At 41.5% G+C, this 19880-nt stretch overlaps 2 protein-coding genes and 1 long non-coding RNA gene across 3 annotated transcripts; all 3 read left to right on the top strand.

The window, feature by feature from the left end:
• The first annotated feature begins 710 nt into the window (after positions 1–710).
• LOC130692983 (inactive serine protease scarface-like) lies at positions 711–3746 on the top strand. Its single transcript, XM_057516076.1, has 9 exons — positions 711–850; positions 909–1133; positions 1200–1500; positions 1574–1742; positions 1810–2300; positions 2372–2525; positions 2611–3173; positions 3271–3433; positions 3500–3746. Exons 2-9 carry the CDS (start codon positions 929–931, stop codon positions 3590–3592), a joined length of 2139 nt encoding a protein of 712 aa, XP_057372059.1. The 5' UTR covers positions 711–850; positions 909–928; the 3' UTR covers positions 3593–3746.
• Positions 3747–4442: 696 nt separating this feature from the next.
• LOC132087843 (uncharacterized) lies at positions 4443–5793 on the top strand. The gene is made up of 3 exons (XR_009420697.1): positions 4443–4557; positions 5354–5557; positions 5644–5793. It is a non-coding gene; the product is annotated as an uncharacterized LOC132087843 (long non-coding RNA).
• A 103-nt stretch (positions 5794–5896) lies between these two features.
• Positions 5897–18013, top strand: LOC130692993 (uncharacterized). Its single transcript, XM_059494295.1, has 12 exons — positions 5897–6002; positions 6060–6193; positions 6269–6375; positions 6443–6571; positions 6755–6930; positions 6994–7369; positions 7463–7617; positions 10292–10705; positions 11841–11964; positions 13148–13320; positions 14803–14853; positions 16062–18013. Exons 7-12 carry the CDS (start codon positions 7560–7562, stop codon positions 16178–16180), a joined length of 939 nt encoding a protein of 312 aa, XP_059350278.1. The 5' UTR covers positions 5897–6002; positions 6060–6193; positions 6269–6375; positions 6443–6571; positions 6755–6930; positions 6994–7369; positions 7463–7559; the 3' UTR covers positions 16181–18013.
• The last annotated feature ends 1867 nt before the right edge of the window (positions 18014–19880 follow it).

A 19880-nucleotide genomic window follows, 5' to 3' on the forward strand; every position in this document is an offset into this window, starting at 1 on the left:
CTCCTCCTAGATCCTGTTGCACGAAAACGATCGTCACGCCTAACTGCTGGAATTCGCGCCGCTGAGGCAAAGAAACATCCACCAACTGATCATAAATATTTAAAAAAAAATGAGTCTATCTGTGAATTTAGGTTACTCTTTTTTATTATTCCTGTTTGGTTGGTTGATAATTCCGCCTAATCCGGAAGAAATTGAGCGTAACGCCTACGCCACAGACAGCGGCACTGAAAACAAAATCGGCGTCACGGACACGGCGTTACGGCGGTCTACCATCATTTCGCCATATTTGTTTGCACATCAACAATTCAAATGAATAATGTTCTCCCCCAAGGTCATATTAGATTTTATTGCATAATTCACCCGAATTCGCAACTACAGTTGAGTAGTATAATTACTCTTTTTATTTCAAAAATGGTTGGAATAAAAATCGATGCATTAAAAGATCTTGGAGATTGATAGCGGACGTTCAAGTTCATGCAATTGGATCGTGACGTTGTCTTTTTTTTTTTAAAGAAAAAAAAAACAAAACAAACAAATTCCTTCCTGGGCCATCTCCGGGTTGCTTTTTGTTTCCTTCGTACACAGGCAAACTGGGAAATCCCTCCCCCTTAACTCGCTTTTTGCATGGCAATGGTACTCGACAAGGCGGAGCAACAATTGAAAGTGAATGCTTGTGGCCAAAGAAGAATACCCTCCCACCCATCAAGCTCAAGGTGGCAAAACTGAAAAAGTATTTAAACCAACGACTTCGACTTCAACATCAACCAGTTCAGTCTTTAGGTTTCCTCGGCGTTCTTCGTCCGGCATTTGCTCGTCCGGATTCTACGTGAGAAACTGTACCCTTATCAAGGTAATAGAATCAAGTCTAAGTTGAATTTTCATTTCATTTTCATTTAAATCTTAATCAGGTAAACAGTGTCATTCAAGAATGACTTGCATCAATTTGGCAACACTCGTTTGCCTTTTCGTCTGTCTCATCCAATTAGCAGACAGCAATCCGTACAACAATCAACGGTATTCCGGCCATGCGTTCTCGTCCAGATCGGGTCCTCATGGAAACGGGATCGCATACAGTGGATCTAGTTATCACTCACTTGGCATCCAGGCAACAGCTCAACAACAACCTCAACAAGGTAAATTCAATCTTTCTTCTTTTATCTCTGAAATTACATTATTTTTCATCTGGCCGACAATGAAAGGTCGTGCTAATAACGAACAGTACTGGTGGCAAGGATCTCAGTCACCCTTTAGCGAAAGTGCAGCACAAAACAGAGGTGTTTCTTCGGGAGCTCGAGCTATTGATACATCACGAGCTCACGCCCGTCCCTTAGTTCCTGGTTGTGGTGGAGGAAAGTGTTTTGGAGCTGCTGCCCACTCCGTAGCAGCATCTAGCTATAGCAACAGTAATGGACAGCAAAACCTCGTCAGCCAGCAGTATCTCCCTCCACCTGCTGTGTCATCCTCTCATTCTGCACAGGCTTCTCATCAGTCCCAGAATTTGTAAGTTTTATTTTTGAGGTTACCATCATGCATGACGAATCTTGCTTAACGATCCGGCAATGGTTTTGTTCAGTGGTGGGGCCGCATCTCAAGGTCAGCCTTCTAACGTTTCGCCCTTCCCCGGATGTGCGGCTGCAATGAAATGCGTCACCGAAGAATTTTGCAGTGTTGACGGTGTTATGGTTAACACACCCGTAAGGCTATCCCCTTACGAAAAGGAACACCTCAGGGTCCCATTGATGGTAATATTCATGATTTTTGCTGCATTTCATTGATTGTTAATCTGATTTGTTTTGTTTCTTTCTAAAGGAGTGTATGAACCCCGAGACCAACCAGGAAGGTTTCTGTTGCCGCGACCCATTGTACGAGGATCCCTGGCCCGCTGATATGCCCATGCCCGGTATGAACAAGTTGCCGACCCAACCAGGTGGTGGTGCATTAAATCGACCTGTTGTCTCGGCATCCGTTGCTGCTGTGTCATCCAATAACGGCATTCAATCAGTTTCGTCCTTTAACCACGGCCAGTCAAATGGCATTCGACCCACCGTTACAGCCACAGCTGCAGTTTCTACAGGTAGCAATGGAAGACCAGTGTCAAGTGTAGGTGCTGCTGTTTCTTCATTCAATCAAGCTTCACCCGCTCAGCATGGACAGGCATCTCAACATTACGGCCCTCCTTCAGGGACCCCATCACAACGACCTTTTAACCAGCAACCCACTGGCCAAGCTCAACGACCTGCCACTGCATACCAACCGCCCACACCGACTTACCAGGCTTCTCAGAGCCAGCAGCAAACAAAGTAAATTTCACAGAGAGCTATTCAGTGTCATGTTGATGGATGATGCTAATTTTTATGGTTCGCCATTAAAGTACTCTCCAAGGTCCACCGGCCCCTCCTTTTGCTGGATGCGCAGCTGCTATGAAATGCGTGACCGAGGAATACTGCAGTGTCGATGGTGTTATGGTCAACACACCTGTGAGGTTATCTCCCTACGAAAAGGAATATCTACGCGTTCCGCTAATGGTACGTTTCTGAAGTCCAATGTCTAATATTCAGAATTTTTTTATTTTTAACTAACAAAAATCTTGAAATGTGGTTTTCATCAAAGGAATGTACGAATCCAGAAACTAATCAAGTGGGATTCTGCTGTCGGGATCCGTTGTACGAAGATCCTTGGCCCGCTGGTATGCCCATGCCAGGTATGAACAAGGCACCCACTCAGCCAGGTGGTGCTTCATTAAATCGACCTGTAGTCGCTGCATCTGTTGCTGCCGTCTCATCCAATAATGGCAGACCTTCAGTTTCGTCCTTTAACAACGGCCAGTCAAATGTCAACCGACCAACCGTCACAGCCACAGCTGTTGTGTCATCCAGTAGCAATGGAAGGCCCGTAGTAGCTCAAGGTGCTGCGGTTTCATTCAATCAACAAGGACAGCAGACCAACCAATATTTTATTCCCACTTCGCCGGGCCCTACACCAAGACCCGTCAGCCCCCAAGTGGCTGCTGCATCCTATCAACCACCATCGCAGTCCTATTTGCCACCCCCTGCCCAGAAACCCGCCACGCCCCCACACACGGCTTCTGGTTTCAAACCTGCCCGACCTGCATATCAACAGCCAGCACCTTCTTCACACCGACCTACATACCAAGCTTCTCAGAGTCAGACAAAGTAAAAAGACAATATTCATTTTCTACTAATCAATCACTTATGTATTTATCGCCTGGGTAATATCTAATGGTTGCATACTAACAATTTGTGATGGCAGTACTGCTTCTACCCTCCAAGGCCCACCTGGTAGTTCCTTTCCTGGATGCGCTGCTGCAATGAAATGCGTGGCTGAAGATTTATGCAGTGTCGATGGTGTTATGGTTAACACACCAGTAAGGTTGTCTCCGTACGAGAAAGAATACCTCCGTGTTCCATTGATGGTAAAATTTTTTTCATCAGCTTTAACCACATAAAAATTAATTGATTCGAATTTTTTTTTTAATTAGGCTTGCCTGAATAAAGACACGAACCAAGAAGGATTTTGCTGCAGAGATCCATTGTACAATGACCCATGGCCAGCTGGTATGCCCATGCCGTAAAAATAACATTGTCGCGAATTTGAAATCGGACCAAGCAACGAGTGGTAACACCTAGCCCAACGAAGCCAATTTTTGACTAACCATTTTCTAACGCGTTCAATTACCGTAGTGCTTCTGTCACGTGACGAATTATACACGATTGGTTTTCTTCCAACATTTTGTTGTGCTGTTATAATCTTAGTTGAGTTTTTATTGCTAAGGATAATAGTTTCCCTCAATCATTTGGTTGAAGGCTTTTTGAGTTCCATCTCAAAGCGTTCTTTGACTGTTGGTCGTGTTAGCAGCTTATCCGTATTGGGAATCAAATTTCATAGCCTGTAACAAAGGAAAGTTGATCAAAGAATAATGCTGAGGATTACTGGAAAAAGCATTATGGCGTAATGCCTAAGAAAACTTCTCGTAGCATCAGGATGCCACTAAAGTGCCGAAATGGACGACGCCATCAAACGAAAAGGGATATTTGATTTTTGAATTAGTTTTTAGGTTTTTTTTATTACCATAAGTAATTTGGGCTCGAATGAAGTAAGTATTTTAAAACATGACCGCTAGGTAACAGCACCTTACTGTCACAGACTTCAATTTTTTTATGTGTAAAGAAATAATTCACCCGTGGACGTTGCTAATTACATATTTTTAAATTGCTTCATTAATTGCGGTATTGCGGCAACATTCTTGACGCAAATTTTCTTATTCAGTCACGCTTTTGCATCCGTTGCATAGTGAGCTTTTCGATTACCGATACTTAATAGTTGTTAGCCAATCAACGTTAAAATCGGTCAATGGCAGTCATTTGTTTTCTGATTTGGCAATGTAGTCGTGAATTTTCAAAGGGGTTAGGGAAGAGAAGAAGGGTTAAAGTAACCAAAATCGTTCTCATTATTTCCCAACGAACCTACGTAACGATTACGAACATCATTGCATGCTGTCTTCGTTTCTTTATCCTTCCTCATCGTCGCCATCGAACGGTAATTAACTTTTAATTTAGTCTGTGTAATAATTGTTTACTTCTCGAATCATTGAAAAGTTTTCAATCACGTGGTTTTATGCTTTATTTCTGTGAATGGCCCGATCGCTTTTCTCAACTCTTGTTATTTGTTAGTCCTTCCAGAGACACGCTTAAAACGCAGCAGTACTATATTCCGAATTCCACATGTATTAATTAGCTTTTCCAGTAAGAAATGGTTCCACCACTGAGTTATAACAAAGGAGCAGCTTGATAGTGAACAGAACGAGTTTCTTTGAAATGCTTCACATGTGGTATCCCATAGAAACTGAAAAGCTATGCAGGAGATTTGCTAATTAGGATCTTTGGCTATACAATTTTTCAAATATTTGAAGAAACTTGTTCTGCTCTCGTTGCTGCACAACTTCTCTCTCAGATATTTGTTGGGAAGGAATTGTGTACTGATGACCAAATGCTCTTTGGCCATTTTCACATTCGAATAGACTTGTTTCTCCGAATCATAAGATCATGTGTTAGGCACGCCATGCTTGCTTTCAAGTCGAATTGCAGGCAAACCATCTCGTTAGTAGAAGCAGCGAATCATTCATTCACAAAACTAGTTTGATGTCTAGTTCAATAGATGCGTATGTTCCACTGATTTCGATCGCCATTTAATCCGTTTACAACCTTACTTGCATGTTGTACTTGGCGTCAGCCAGGAAGTTTGCGTCATAACCAAAGGACATCAAGTTCTTTTTGCCACTTGTTGACAGCCCATCACAACTGCAAGTAAAGCCACCAGTATTTTTCTTTTCTAGATCAAAGACTGAGGTTGTTCAGTCTGAGCTTCAAGAACTCTTTGATCAACACATAGCCAAATGTAGTTGATCCTTTGAACAACAAGCAATGGTAGCTATAAAAGGTTTCCACTTCTAGCGTTTGACTAATATTCTACACGCTATTTATAGTTGCAATCTGGTTGAAACTAAACATGGCACAGATACCTTCTGCAAATTTTTTTGGTAAGAAACAAATTCAATTATAAATGCCCCGTGTTTAAACGTGTGCTTCTTGGAAAAACCAATACTGAGTGGGAAATATTCCGCAGGCAGGATCAGCGTAATGATCGTTTTCTCTCCGGAAACGATACGATCGATCTGCTGCGGAATTCTAGGCGATAATGATCTCACCTTCGGGGCCACTGTGAACGCTGGCTGTGTATACTATCTGATTAGCCATCTGCAACTTACCGTTTCGTCTTCAGGGTAACTATGAAAAACATTCCGAATGTTTACCAGCCTTGTGCGAAATGTAATTTCACTCATAGGTTTGTTGTATCTAACCGCCATTAACTTCGTTCAGGTAGACCCTAGTGAACCTTTGGGAAAAACCAACAAAAACACTATGGATTTTACTCTTACGTTCAAAGTAAGCCGCCTGTTCTCTTTGTCTCCGGAGAATTAATAGGTCGTTACCAGTTCGTAATTATGTTGTGAAGTCTACTTTTATTTTTGTTGTGAATAGGAATCTTGCGACACGATTTCCCACTGGTCTAATTTATCGAACCAAACCGTCCAGGTCCCGGAATTGTCGCAAAGGGGATACTCGCAAAAAAGTCATAACTCCATGGCCATTTTACCTTTGTCTAAGTGCAATCAGTATGTTAAATCAATATAAAATTTCGTTCGCTTTAAAATCTAACTTAAATTATTAAAATCTTTGTTTTATTGCAGCCGATGGGAGAAAATGGACCAAATATCCTTTGTATGCGGTCGGCCCACGACCCACGACAACCAGCTAATTTATTTCCTATGTCTGTTCACGATCAACTGAAATCAAGGTTCGAAATGGAACTTTAAAAAATCATTTTATTATTAGGATTTAACTTTATTTTGACAAAATTGTAGGGGAAGGACAGCCAAATCCGTTGGATTCCTAGGTCCACGTGTACGACCTTAACTCTCCAGGAGTTGTCATATGACACTAGGGTTCCATTCTGTTGACTGGTGTCATTCGACCTAAGTCATCGCTCATGGGTTGGCATCTATTACCTCTATGCTATCTAATTACACTTTATATTTCTGCGATACTTGTAATGCAGGCAACTTCCCGAACCTTTTTGATGAAATGGAATCTATCCCCTATTGTCGGTGCACTTTCTTTTCAAGAAAAATTGACAACGGAATGGTCTTAACGATTTAATTGTCTTTTTTGTTCAGGTGTTTTTCTTGAGAAGTCATTCGTGTTGGTGTAGAATTACGGCGCTCTGAAAACATGACACGGGATTACGTTACCAATCAAGCTAATTGCTTTGCGAAGCTGCCGACTGAACTGTCGCACACTCCAAGGCGCGCATCGCTCAGCCGGATGTGTATACAAATGACTACGAAATAAGGTAAGTCGACGCACAAGTCAAAAAAACAAACATCTGCCTCAAATAAGGCTCTACAACTTCTAGAGCTACAACTACTGGTTTCTTTACGGTTCTACATACAATTCATAATCTTGATGAGGTTGTTATTTACCCCAGATTAAGAAAGAAGTCCCACTCATGATGAATGACACCCCAAGACGGAAGAAGCTTGCTGCGCAGAAGAGTCATACGATCTGCTATTATTCATCGCCTTCCTAGGCTCCCCAGCTGTGAGAGCTAAATACTCGTGCCAAGAAATGGATTTGTCTTGTTTTTTGGCGAATAGCAATTGAAATGCTACTAGATGGCTCTGTTCTTCAGGTCCCACTGTACGCGTTCCGAATCAAACGGGCTCCGCATTTGGAGATAGACTGGTGAATCGGCTGCAAACCACGTCAGTTGCAAACGTGCCACCATCACGGTCAGTTACGTTGCACCTTATTCAGCAGTTTGAGTTGTTTTCAAACATCGTCCGTGTCTGGCATCTTCGATTGAAACTCTGGCATTTCTGCAGCTCATTGCTGGCTCTTCTTTGGTGTGGTGCGGTACTGGATGGCATCTCGTGGACTAGGTGCATCCGCCACCATTAACACTTCTTCCATCATTTACCCATGTGTTTCACCATGTCTTCGGCCATCTCACTCATTATCTTCTTCCTGACCATTACAGGTAAAGAAAAGAAATATTTTTAGCTCAATCTTTCTTTTTAAGAAATGTCCCTTTCTGTTACGTCTCCATTGATGATCGGTAATGGCCAACAAAGTGGTGGGCGCGTCTTGAGAAGTTCCTTCCTTAAGTTCCTTTTTTTTTTCCCCATCTCTTTGGGACTAGCGCCATTTTCAGTCCTGTCCCGATTCGCGCAAATCGTTCGTAACGTTAAGCCTAAAACGATAGTATCTTGGCGAGATTGACGAGTAGAAATATGGTTTTTCTTTCAAGTTTTTTCCTATCGTTTTGAAATAAGCGAAAGAAAAAATTGATTTTTTGTAATAGCTTTTTGATGTTATTTCATTATCAATGTACTTCCGCTACGCTTTTAGCCATCTCCCTTTTCTTTTTCGCAGGATTTCTTCTTAATTGTCTTTATTTCAAAGGCGATAAAGAAAAAGTAACAAGGTCGTATAAAAGAGCTCCTCTTCCGCCAGAAACCCCGCTTGAACTTTTGATCGCTTCACTCTTCGTCCTTTTTCATCATCATTTTCAAGATTTTTTCCTTCTCTTACCCCTATATTTTTTCCCCTTCAAAATCAATTGATTCATCTGAAGAACCGGATCGTTTTTCAGGTTCGTTACGGTAGTACTTAAAGATTTTAAAAGAATTGCGATAGACCCGTTTAAAATGTCCGTAGTGGTTTATTAGCGAAAAATCTTTGTAAAAAAAAAAAAACAATTATTTATTATGATTAGCCGAGGCGACTCCTGGCCTGGTACCAACTGGCGGATAAGAAAAAAAAAAAGCATTTTCACCATACCCATCGATTAATCGATAATTCCTCCCGCCCGGCTTTAATATTGCTACCTTTAACGGTTGGGGGGGGGAGGAAAACTGTTACATTCCCTTTCTTGTCCAGTTGATCCTGTTGGAACAACTTGCGTTTTTTATTCCTCAATGTTACACGCACGTCCCTCTGCGGGCGTGTGTCGTCGGCATAAATATCTCCAAACCTCTCGCGTCTGAACTCACGATCCGGCCTTTCTTTTTTGATCACGTTTTAAAAAATCTGAATAGTCCGGAACTGTCGCTCGTCCCATTCGATACTATGGCAACCCAACACGCGATCTTTGTCCGACGATATTCTAATGTCAAGTAAACCCGCACACGTTTAAATTCCCCCCTATATAGTAAAAGGACCAAAAAAAAAAAAAAAATCAAATACCCTGGTGCCATATTATTATTTTTTTTAAGCAGTCCTTCCGGTTTTCTACTGTTGGATCATCACAAGAAGAAAGAAAAAAATCGTTTGGCACACGATGCGATGGGTGATGTTTCTAACTTCCTGATGTCGCTCCAATGTCACGCGAATGGCGGTAGGAAAGGGGGGGGGAGGGAAGCTGGGGACGAAACAAATCGCCAACGTCTTGATGGATGATGGCGTCGGTCTCTTGCTGTCGTGCACCAGCCGCAAGAGTTTTCTGCTAGCGCTTGTCGCGCTGTAGATGGGGATAATTAACTACCACTGGCTATACGATCCGTCAGGGGGGGATGTGCCGATTAATGAAGGGTAGTGTGTTTCTCTCTCCCCGTCTTTAGGCGGCTTCCCCTCCACCCCACCGTTCATCCCTTTTCTATTGTGCAACTACATCGATATGTACGCAGAGCTAAGAGAGCGAGTGTATAGAGACAGCTTCAGAAACATAGTTTTTATAGCGTGTGTTTCTCTGTGCTTTTGAAGTCACGTGATTCTCATTAAAGAGCTTTGCATCTCGCGGTGCCCTGGTTTTGGGTGCTATCAACTGCAGGCCACCATACATCCAACAGGGGTCTTGGTGTACCAGTTAAATTGTACCTATCGATTCACTTCAACCCCGGCTTGTTTATTTCTTTTTGAGAGTGGCGCCGGCCGATGTTGCAAACCGCTTAGTCGAAAGCAAGTAGATTAATCGAGGCATGAAGATCAAACGCATCGTTTGATGGTTGCTTAGATTTATCTTGCAGTTAGGGGCGGGATGTTGTCCGGTCGCCTCCACTGACCTTTCTTCCCCCGATCAAAAGGGAGGGGGGGGGGGCAGGTGATTTTTCAATCTTTTGGCAGCAGGGGTGGGGATGGAGGAGGAGATATGTTTTGATCAAAAAAGATGATGGGCGATTGCACATGCTAGAGTTCGTTCAATTACGTACACGGACACAAATACAACAATATTGGGACAGGACAATAAGTCTACCTCGGTAACCGCTGCCGTGTTCTCGTTTTTGTGTGTGTGCACGCGTGCGACGGTTCGGGGAGGGCCCGCAGCGACGATGAAGAAAGTCTGGAACAACAGTGGATAGAAAGAAAAAGCAAAGCTCAATAAAAACTTGGTGGGTTCCGCCTCGAACTCGCCGTTCGTGACGGGATTGATCAATATCTGAAGGTAGCAACACGGTGAATATCATTATTTTGTGCAACTTACAGCGTAGACAGACAACAGGGCATGCAAGCAAGAAAAAGAAATCCTTTAGAAAATCAGCGCAAAATTCCAGTACTTATCCTGGAAAGTTGGGGTTTTCGTTGCGTCGTGCGGATTTGCCTGATTTTCTATTCTTAACGATAACAAAACTTGCATTTTTTTTTTTCTTTTTTTGTTTGTTTGTTGGCTTACAAAAATTGTATTGGTGATTTCTTTTATGTGTGTTAATATTTAGGTAGTGTTCCAGTAATTTCTGGGAGCGTGAGCAGCGTGACAGATTCGGGACCAATGCTGCAGATTGTTGAAATGCGTGTACCGGCCGTGGTGGAAGACGGTTCGGCAACGTCTGTCGTCCTCGACTGCGATTACGTTTTGCGTTCGGCCGATAAGAAATCGGAACTGGTCGTCCAGTGGTATTTCCAGAACGGCTCCAGCCCCGTCTACCAGTGGATACCGGGCAAACGGCCGCAGGATCTCGGCGTCCTCAAAGGCCGTCTCAATCTCGAGTACCGCGCTTCTAACGATCCCTACAAGCGGCACAGGGCCCTGGAGATCCTCAAACCAACCTACGAGCTCAGCGGCGTCTACCGATGCAAAGTGGCCACGGTCGAAGAAGAAGCCGTTGCGGCCAGGACGATGATCGTTTACAGTAAGTTTTCTTTTCTTTAATTTTATTTTTTTTTATTTTTTGACATTTTACAGTTGAAATTGATTTGACATTGCTGAGGGGGGAGGGGGGGTAGTTTACATTGAATAATCGTCATCACAGTGTAGCATAAAATGATGAAGGTAAATGTCGTGTAGGAAACATCCCTCTCTGCATCATCCATCTGGTACTATGTAAGCTTACTAACTACTTTTTATACCCTGTAGCCTTGTGAGGCAAAAAAATAAAAGGAGGGAGAGGCGGCATGATGAGGAAGACGCAACGGTCTCTCCGGAGCTATACAGATAAGAGATGTAGAGCGTAGCAGCTGTTGGCTTTCCCTTTGACGCCAAATGGTTCGAAAGCTGAGAGAGATGGGTACCGTGAGGAGGGAGGGGTCCGTTTCCGGATGAAAAATATTGGCTCACTTCCCACATCTACATAGTGTCGCCCATCTCCGCTCTTTTGGCTATAAAAAGAGAGGAAAATTCAAGTAGATATTGAAGAAGCCTACTATGAAAGATGAATCCAAGTTTGGCTTTAAAGATTTAGATGTGTATTATATAGGACGTGTAGCCTTGTAGGTTGTTGGCGAAAGAAAATAAGAACGGGAGGGGGATGATTCAATGACTTTTCCGGCTATGGTGGACCGTTCATCATTTGTCGTCTTTATGAACATCTTGTTATTTTTTTTTTTTTTTTTTTTCTTGCTCCTCCTCCCCTGCGTGAGTTTCAATCTCGTTTGTCTTCTTTTCTTATGGGAAAAGGGGTGCAAAAAAAAAAAAAAACAACAAAAAACAACATAATTTGGCTTAGAGCCTTCAAATTGAAATGCATCAAGTTATGGCGTGAGTCTATATATGCGAACATCAGGATGACAAAGTGGTTGTTGGAATGAAAATCATGTGAATGATAGAGGGACTTTATGGAAGATGAAAAAAAGAAGGGGACATGCGCCTGGCAAGGGCAGATGTGTCGTCCATCTTTTACTGCTTATGTTGTAGAGGTGGAATCTAAAACCATTAGCTTGTTGATGTAGGGCAGATTAAATGATGTACACGTCTCGTCCTCGTAGTAAAATGTGAACAACTTAATTAATCACCAACTTGATTAATTTTTATTTATCTGTGCGTTTCAGCTCCTGCTCGCAATTTGGAAATATGGCATCAGAAAATGTCGTTTGACGCTGTCAACGTGACGTGCAGAGTCGAAGGTATTTCGCCCAGGCCTCGGCTTCAGCTCTATCGCGGTGATCGTCCTGGGTATGTAAAAATTTTCTCACTATAATAATTGGGATTTGATTTGTTCTCTCTCCAACAAAAAAAAACATTGCACTTTTTTTTTCCCCCCTATAAGATATGGATGAATCGATCTTTTGGGCGTGGACGGATCATATGGGAAAGAGAGAAGAAAAAAAAAACGGGGTGTGCAGTTTGTGGGTTTGGTTTTTTTTTTTTGGGGGGGGGGGAGGGGGGTGATAGATCGTCCATCACTCGATCGTTCGTTGGCCGTCGTTCTATCTGCGGCACCCTGGCGATGATGGGCCATTCTCCGATTCATCTTACTTAACTCTTTGACTGTCTTGGGGGTGTGCGTGCGCTCTAAGGTTCATTTCGCTTTTACCGTCGCCATCAAAAAAAAAAAAAAAAATCTTTTTTTTTTTTTTTCTATTAAGGGTCCCGGAGCTTCTTTTCTCTTTTCCAATTTTTTAAATAAAAATATTTTATTTTTATTTTTTTTAAATGATTAATCGACCTCTCTTGTATTTCTAACGCGTCCAAGGATTAGGGCCTTTTTGTCATTACCGGCGGCGGTGGTGTTATCGTGCGCTGAGAAAGACAATTTTGCCCACCTGGAATATTAGAAATACGGGAATAAAAGGACCTTTTTATACGGGTGGGGGTGTAGGTAATACTTTTTCGCTGTCTGGCTGATGGGATCACATCGATATTTTTAGAGGGCTGATGGATTTTCGGCCAAATGTGGGCCCGCCGGGCATATAGCAGCGGTCGCGGTGACCCAGGTGACGGAATCCCATCTCCGTTCTTTTTTTTTTTTCTTTTTCTTTTTTTTTTATACAGCGGTGAGCGCCGTTGTACGTGTGTGAGCAATAAATTCGTTGCGAGACAGTTTGGATGTGTAGGACGCGTCCTATATGGCCAACGCCTAATCTGTAAGGATACAGAATTGGTAGCTCTTGAGCCCGAAGTGGTTCGGAAAGCCCCAAGTCATCGACAAGGAGTTAGTAACCGTTGGGAGTAGTACGCAATTAATTTTAACGGCAAAGCCTGAAAGAAAAAAAAAACAAAACAAAAGTTGGGGAAAATATTGGACACGTGATGCGTTTGGGTTCGGTTGACATTTTTTTTTTTTTTTTTTTTTTTCAAGATTTAAACATGTTCTTGGATGCAAAGAGAAAATCATTTGTTCATGTATCGATTTTAGAGTGGAGATGGAAGGGATGCCAGCCGAAGTGGTGAATCGACGAGGGCTCTACGACGTGACACTCTATCGGGTCGTACACGACCGTTCTCTCCGCCAAGAGACCATCTTCGAGTGCGTGTTGTCCATTCCAGCCACGCAGTATCAAATCGCCCGCCGACTCATCTACTACCCAGGTCATTTATATTTTTGCTTTTACCCTTCTTATTTATTTACTTGTCCTTTTTGCTATCGACATTCTCTCTCTTGGAAGGGAATAATAATAAGGTAGGCCTGTTGTAAACGTTGATCGATTCCATCGGCTTCCCATCCATTTTTTTTTTTTTTTTTTTTTTTTTTTTTGCGCCGGATTGGGAAACTAAAATCCATACTTTCTGAAAGAGAAATTGTGAAAGGCTTTACGGAATCTCTCAATGTTGTACATTCGATGCTAAAGTCTAATTTTCCGTTATCGGTTTGGTGGGATGGGAAAAAAAAGGGGGGGGGCGCGCATGAAACTAGGAGGTTATTTGAAAAAAATCGAATATTTCCCGCCATGTTAAACGAATCAGCCTCAGGGCAAGGACTTTATTGAATCCTTTCGCTATTTTCGCATTTTACGTGGCTCTTGTCGTTCGTTCATAAAGAGCAAATGAAAAAAACGCGGTTGGTGCGTGGCGAAAGTTAGAAAGTCATTCAAAGTTTTGAAAATTGAACTCCAATTTGAATCGAAATCTTTGGCGAGAGTTTCTACCTCCCTTTTCCTTCCATTGAAAATGTTTAAAATTGGATCGATATTGTAAACCGCCCGACGTTTAATGACGAAAAGTTGGGCCCGGGTGGTGCACAAAGGGGCGGGGATGCGGTTTGAAACTGAAAACAAAAGTTTCGACTTTCGTGTCATTGTTTTCGAACAGAAAAGAAGCACTGCCCCGATCGATATGTAGCAGTAAAGCAATCACGTCCTTAATTCAATCGTCTTGACTGAAAATGATGTCGATTTTTACGACAATTTTCAAATCGCTATTCGTGCAACTTGTATGTTTAAATTCGTGGAAAAATGAGGAGGAAATGGGCGTTGTGGGAGGTAAAGGAAGGCGACGTCCTCGATCGCTGGGGCCTCTTTTCTTATATATATATATATATATATATAAAAAAAAACGAGATCCGTTGAATGCTGCGCTTCCATCGACCTCTGTTGGTTTTTCCTTTCGTAAAGAGGACCCATTCAAAAGCTGTATCACTTACCGTGGATACCGGACCGTGAAGCATACTACCCTCCTTTTGATCATTAATTCAACCCAAAAAAAAAAAAAAGAATGTTCTATTTTATTAATTTTTTTCGTTTCTATTTTATGAAATCATAAAAGACAAATTTGTAGAGATATACCTAAGAACGTTAAAATATCGCTGCGATTTATTTTCGCATCATTTTCTAAACGTTTAGAAAATGTCAACCTTCACTGCTGTGTTTCTATCGTCTCTCATTTGAATGACAAATTGGAATTATTCACATCACGGCGCTTTAGCTTCTAGTGCTTTTTTTTTTTCTTTTTCTTTTCGTGTCTTAATTGTTTGATTTATTCACTTTGGTTATTTCTGAAGTGTTCCATTATTTCGAAAATGTGATTTACAATTTATTAAAACTTTTTTTTTTCTTCTTTTTTCAATTTGTACAGGTCCAGCGCCCATCCGGAGCAGCAGCAGCAGCAGCAGCAGTATGAGTTCAGGTTAGGTCACTTTCATTGTTGCGTCTTTTTTTTTTTTTTTTTGTGTGTGTGTGTGTGTGTGTCTTTGCTGGCGTTGATTACTCGTTGTGTTTGGCAAACTCCAACTTTATTTCGAAGCCGTTGTAGGCAAGTCCCAAAGTCTATACGTTTCTATTGGACGTTTCGTGCGGGAATTGACCCTTTTGTTGAAGTGCAAAGTTATGCGCCGACCAAGGACTTTGGGTCGGTTTCATTTCGACACATAATTTTTTTTTATTATTTTCTCTCCCCCCCCCCCCTTTTTTTTTTTTTTTTTTTTTTTTTTTTTTTTTTTTTGATTCCCCTTTCTAAAATAACCGACGGGCGCCAGCGATCGATGATTCCGTGTGTTGTTTGATCAAACATTCTCCAGCACACATCAAAAACCTCGTCCGCTCCTGTTTTTTTTTCCCTTCCTCTTTGGTTCTATCATTTGAAATACTGCGACTTTAAATCAACAAGGAACTGATGACCACCACTACACAAGTCAGGAGGTCGTTCTCTATTGAAAAAGGATACGGAACATGGAAGGCACATTGGAATGTTTATGTGCGCACCAAAGGCAATTCGAGACTCTTTGCTACTAGACAAACTTATATTAACTATCGATCGTTCATGTCGGGCCCTGACGGGAAGCGAAAAAAAAGGGGGTGGGGTAGAATTTGTGAAGTAAATAAAAAAAAAAAAAAGAGCATCAACAACAAAGCGGAGGAAGGAAAAAAAAAAAAATCAAGACAACACACATTTTTTTTTTTTTGTTTTCACTCGCAAGCCCATGCGCTTCGCATACGTATTAAGTGTGAGTGTGTCGAAACGGCCGAGTTTTGCATGCTCTTTCTCTCTCACTATTGTCACCGACCGACTGTTTGTTAGTCATTCTCAACTGACAAAGCAATAAAAAAAAAAAGAGAGAGAGAGAGAGAGCTCGGGGTTGGGCGATGGATCGATAGTTTTGTGAATAATAAAACTAAATCAGATGGTTGCAGACAGGTTTACGTTTCAATTTTGGGGAAATTGAGAGCTGTACATTCTTTTTTTTTTTTTTTTTTTTTTGAAAAAGAATTCCATGGAATTAGTAGAAAGCCGATTTGATTTCGATCGGAATAACTAATTCGGAATTCTTTTTCTTTTTTTTTTTTTTATTTCCCACCCTTCTCCCGCAATCCTGAATTGATGTTTATGGTGTGTAGGACAAACAGCCAGTCGGAATGCTTACTATCTCGACGCATCCAGCGTCTGGATGAATGGTAGGCTACTACTTTTCCTTGTACTTGTCCATGCGTCTTCTGTCGGGATCCTCGTCGTCTAGCAGCTTCATTACCATGACACAAGCAACCCAAACGAAAAAAAAAAAAGAAGAAAGAAAAAGCTCTTTTTCTGTACGCGCTCGCGTTGTGCAAGAAACGGCCGAATATCCGCGCTAGCACCGGATAAAAACAGGAAGGAAAGAAGAATATATATATATATATATATATAAAAGAGAAGAAGTAGAGAAAAAACCGGATAGATCGTGTTAATCCTTTCTGGGCGTGTTTCCTTTCTCCTTCTATTATCTTCCTTTTTTTTTTTTTTTCTCTCTTTCTTTCTTTCTTTTTTTCTGCGATGTGTACACAACCGAATGATGTATGGAAGAGTAGCGAAGAAAGAAAAAATTCATCACACGACACGGATTACGGGCCAATGTCGCTGACTAAGGACAAGGGATTAATTCGTAGTGACATGGTGTACATATAATTGAAGTGTGTCGATCGCAGGTCGGTATTATGTTTTGTAACACAGTTGTCTCATCTTTTTGCTCGCGAAACAACAAAAACCATCCGGCTATCTGTAAAACAGTTGGAAGGAAATTATTCTTCTAATGTGTGTGTGTAAAATTTGTAAATGCGTGTATTGAGCGTGAGATAGGCATTGGGGAGGGACGAAGTGTGTAGGTCTTTTTTACGGCTGTTTTTTTTTTTTTTTTTTTTTTTTTTTGGGGGGGGGGCCATCCATTTTCGCCCGGCGCGAATCTCCCACCTCTCGTCATACTTCCGTTATCGGTCCCGATCGCATCCCTCTCGTCGAGTTGCAATCTCCTCTTTTGTGTAACCATTCAAAAACTACTTCCGCCTGATTTCACTACCAATCTTAGTTTTTTTTTTCTTTTTTTTTTTTTTTTTTTTTTTTAAATATCTGCCCGTTTGTTCTAGTCATCACCGTCTTCCTTCGTTTTTCATTCTTTCCTTTTTTTTTTTCGAAAAGAAAATATAATTTTTTGTTTTCTTTTTTGTTTCCCGCCGCTAATTTTATTAATGCGTTAATTCGGTATGGTGTCAAATCATCGTGAGCAAAAAAAAAAAAAAAAGACAAAACCACTACCGTCTTTCTCTCTTGCCGCCCCACGAGAGTTTGCAACACGCACGCTAAGTAATGTACGCATCTTATTTTAATGAAAAGGAAACCATGGCACCGTGAATATGGCAATAATAATAAATGAAAAAAAAAAAAAAAAAAAAAAATGCGGGAGAAGACGAAGGGAGATGCACATAAGTAGTTACCGGGGTGGAAAATTTTTTAAGTACGAGAGAGAGAGAGATGAGTCGTTGTATATCTTATGTGTTCATCTATCGCTCTTAGTTTAAATCTGAGAGAAGAAATGTGGACCGGAAAGAACATGTTTTTTTTTTTGTTTTTTTATGCTCCCACCATTGAATGTCAACCCTCTGCTATTTGGCTGTGTGTGTGTGTGTGTCACTCATCCATCCGTGTTTTCATCCATTTATTCTCGTCATTTTATAAAGAATGTAATTTGATGGTGGGACGGGATGACGTTGGGATTTATTGATAACGCATGACGCAACACATTTGGTAGCCCCGATTCTCTTGTTCGTGAAGAAAATGACACTTTACAAAAGAAAATTCACGCTGTCAGGGGGGAGGGGGGGAGAGCGGGAAATGTCCAAACGATTTGGCCGGACTGAAAATGTACTCGTTATTGCAAGTCCCGCCCTCTCCCGTCGATTAAACGCGATATGTATGCGTCGGCAGTTTGGGCGCTGGCGTTCTCGTAATCGTTTTAAGGATGGCTTTCCTTAAGTGTGGGTGTGTTTGTACATTTTGAACGAAGAATGTTGACAAGACCATGTTGAACAAGAATTTCTTTTATATATATATATATACGTCTGCCCGTACAATTACGCAAAATACAAAGCAAAGGGAAAATTTGAATTTCGCGCGTTTACGCGTTTTTTTTTTCATTTTTGCATCTTTTACTTTGCATTTCGCAATTGTTCGTTTAACGTGTTCCTTTTGTTACATCACGTTCGTGTCCTGCATCCACTACGGAGACTTGATTGGATTTGGATCTTTTCGTGGGTCCCTCCATTCTAGGTTTGTTTTGTTTTTTTTATTTTTATTTTTATTGTTTTCGAAATCCGTCACATGTAATTGTTTCTTGTCTAGGTCTGAATCCAATAAGAGAAACACTGGAGAGAGAAAACTGTCGAGTATCTACCCCAGACATTGCCCGCCAGGAGAATCATTTCGCATGCACTTTCTTCTTGCCTCGGGAAAAATAACTACAGAAAAGGTAGGAACATTTCCGGTCTCGCATTTCCTCTTTAGTATCTAGTTACAATTCTCTTTTTTTTTTTTTTTTTTTTTTTTTTTTTATACGTCCCATCTCAAAAAAAAAAGCGCATATACATGTCTACTTTTGTATCTTGAATTCTGAAAAGAAAAAAAAAAAAGAGGGGGGGGGGTTTGAACATTCGACCGTCTAGGCCCACAACAGCTAACGGGGCAATAGGGAAAAAATAAATCGGATGCGGTGACGACACTCTGCGATAAGCCTATATAGATGCTGTGCATAGGAGCGTTGGGTGTCGACATAACGGGCCTAGTAAGGGGAGATAGCTGGGAAGACGTGAACGTAAGAAAAAAAAAAAAAATGAGAGCAAATGTCTTTAAAGGGTTAGCAAACTGTAAATACAGATAGTGAAAGGGCAGCAACTCGAGCACGAGATATTGAGGAAAAGTGAACGAAGGTTTGGCACGCAGTTTTTTTTTTTTTTGGGGTGGGGGGGGGTGGACAATGATATTTGAACAACAGTAAAAACCAATGTCGCTCTCTCTCTTTTTCGTGTTGTAGCCTAAATAATAATAGCGTGAACGGCAGTCGATATATATACTTTGACATTGTATCGCGCCCCCCCCCCCCCCACACACGATCCGGATCGTTAAGTCTCAACGGCGATGCAGCGCGTCTGCTTGCCGTTTCGCTAAACCATCGCCGCCGTGCTGTGTTTACATGTGTAGAGGATCTTATTTTCGGCTGTTGCTCGAGAACTGTGGACGTTATCGGAGCTTTCTTTACTAAAAACTTGTGAGTAGAGAGGAATCTTAGACGCAGCCTTCGATCTATCGAAATGATCCAATAAGCGTCGTCTGTGTTTGTTGGCAGCAAGCCTGTGTCAATGGGAAGTAAATCAAGTTAGCGGTCCATATAGTTCTATACAGACAGCGGCTCTAAATTCTTATTTTTTTATTTTTTTTTACATCCGCTTTAGAAATAGAAGTCGATGGAACGACGAACTGCTTTTCAATTGCTTGAAAGCTTAACAGCATCGCTAACGTACATAAGAGAAACAACATTTTAGCTCTTAATGAAGTTTGGATTTTTTTTTTTTTTTGTTTTTAAAGCAGTTTTTGTTTCTCATGCTTTCTATCTCTGCCCCCCTTTTTTTTTTTTACGGTCGATCAGCTCTTCCGCTACGAAAGGCATTGACTCAAAAGGTGCTCATGACAGTTCCTATATGTTGGGAGTCAATATCGACATGAAAGACGTTCCATTTCGTAGATGGGTAGCGAACTGTGTGGCGTTCGGATTATTCAAGCTCTGAGAACCAGATATATATATATATAAAAAAAAAAAAAATACGCACCCCCCCCCCCTTCAGTTCTTCTTCGCTCTGCGTATACTTCACTCACGATTTATTGGCTATTTGTGTACATTATATAAGGATTGCGTG

The sequence above is a fragment of the Daphnia carinata genome, chromosome 3 (genome assembly GCF_022539665.2).
Source record: "Daphnia carinata strain CSIRO-1 chromosome 3, CSIRO_AGI_Dcar_HiC_V3, whole genome shotgun sequence".
Classification (NCBI taxonomy): domain Eukaryota; kingdom Metazoa; phylum Arthropoda; class Branchiopoda; order Diplostraca; family Daphniidae; genus Daphnia; species Daphnia carinata.

Excerpts from the sequence above, each read along its gene's own strand:
- LOC130692983 (XM_057516076.1), top strand. The coding sequence starts at position 929 with ATGACTTGCATCAATTTGGCAACACTCGTTTGCCTTTTCGTCTGTCTC. Across the intron at positions 2,301-2,371 it reads CAGAGCCAGCAGCAAACAAA|TACTCTCCAAGGTCCACCGG; the intron begins GTAAATTTCACA and ends TCGCCATTAAAG. Across the intron at positions 3,434-3,499 it reads ACCTCCGTGTTCCATTGATG|GCTTGCCTGAATAAAGACAC; the intron begins GTAAAATTTTTT and ends TTTTTTAATTAG.
- LOC130692993 (XM_059494295.1), top strand. The coding sequence starts at position 7,560 with ATGTGTTTCACCATGTCTTCGGCCATCTCACTCATTATCTTCTTCCTG. Across the intron at positions 7,618-10,291 it reads CTTCTTCCTGACCATTACAG|GTAGTGTTCCAGTAATTTCT; the intron begins GTAAAGAAAAGA and ends GTTAATATTTAG. Across the intron at positions 14,854-16,061 it reads CAGCAGCAGTATGAGTTCAG|GACAAACAGCCAGTCGGAAT; the intron begins GTTAGGTCACTT and ends TATGGTGTGTAG.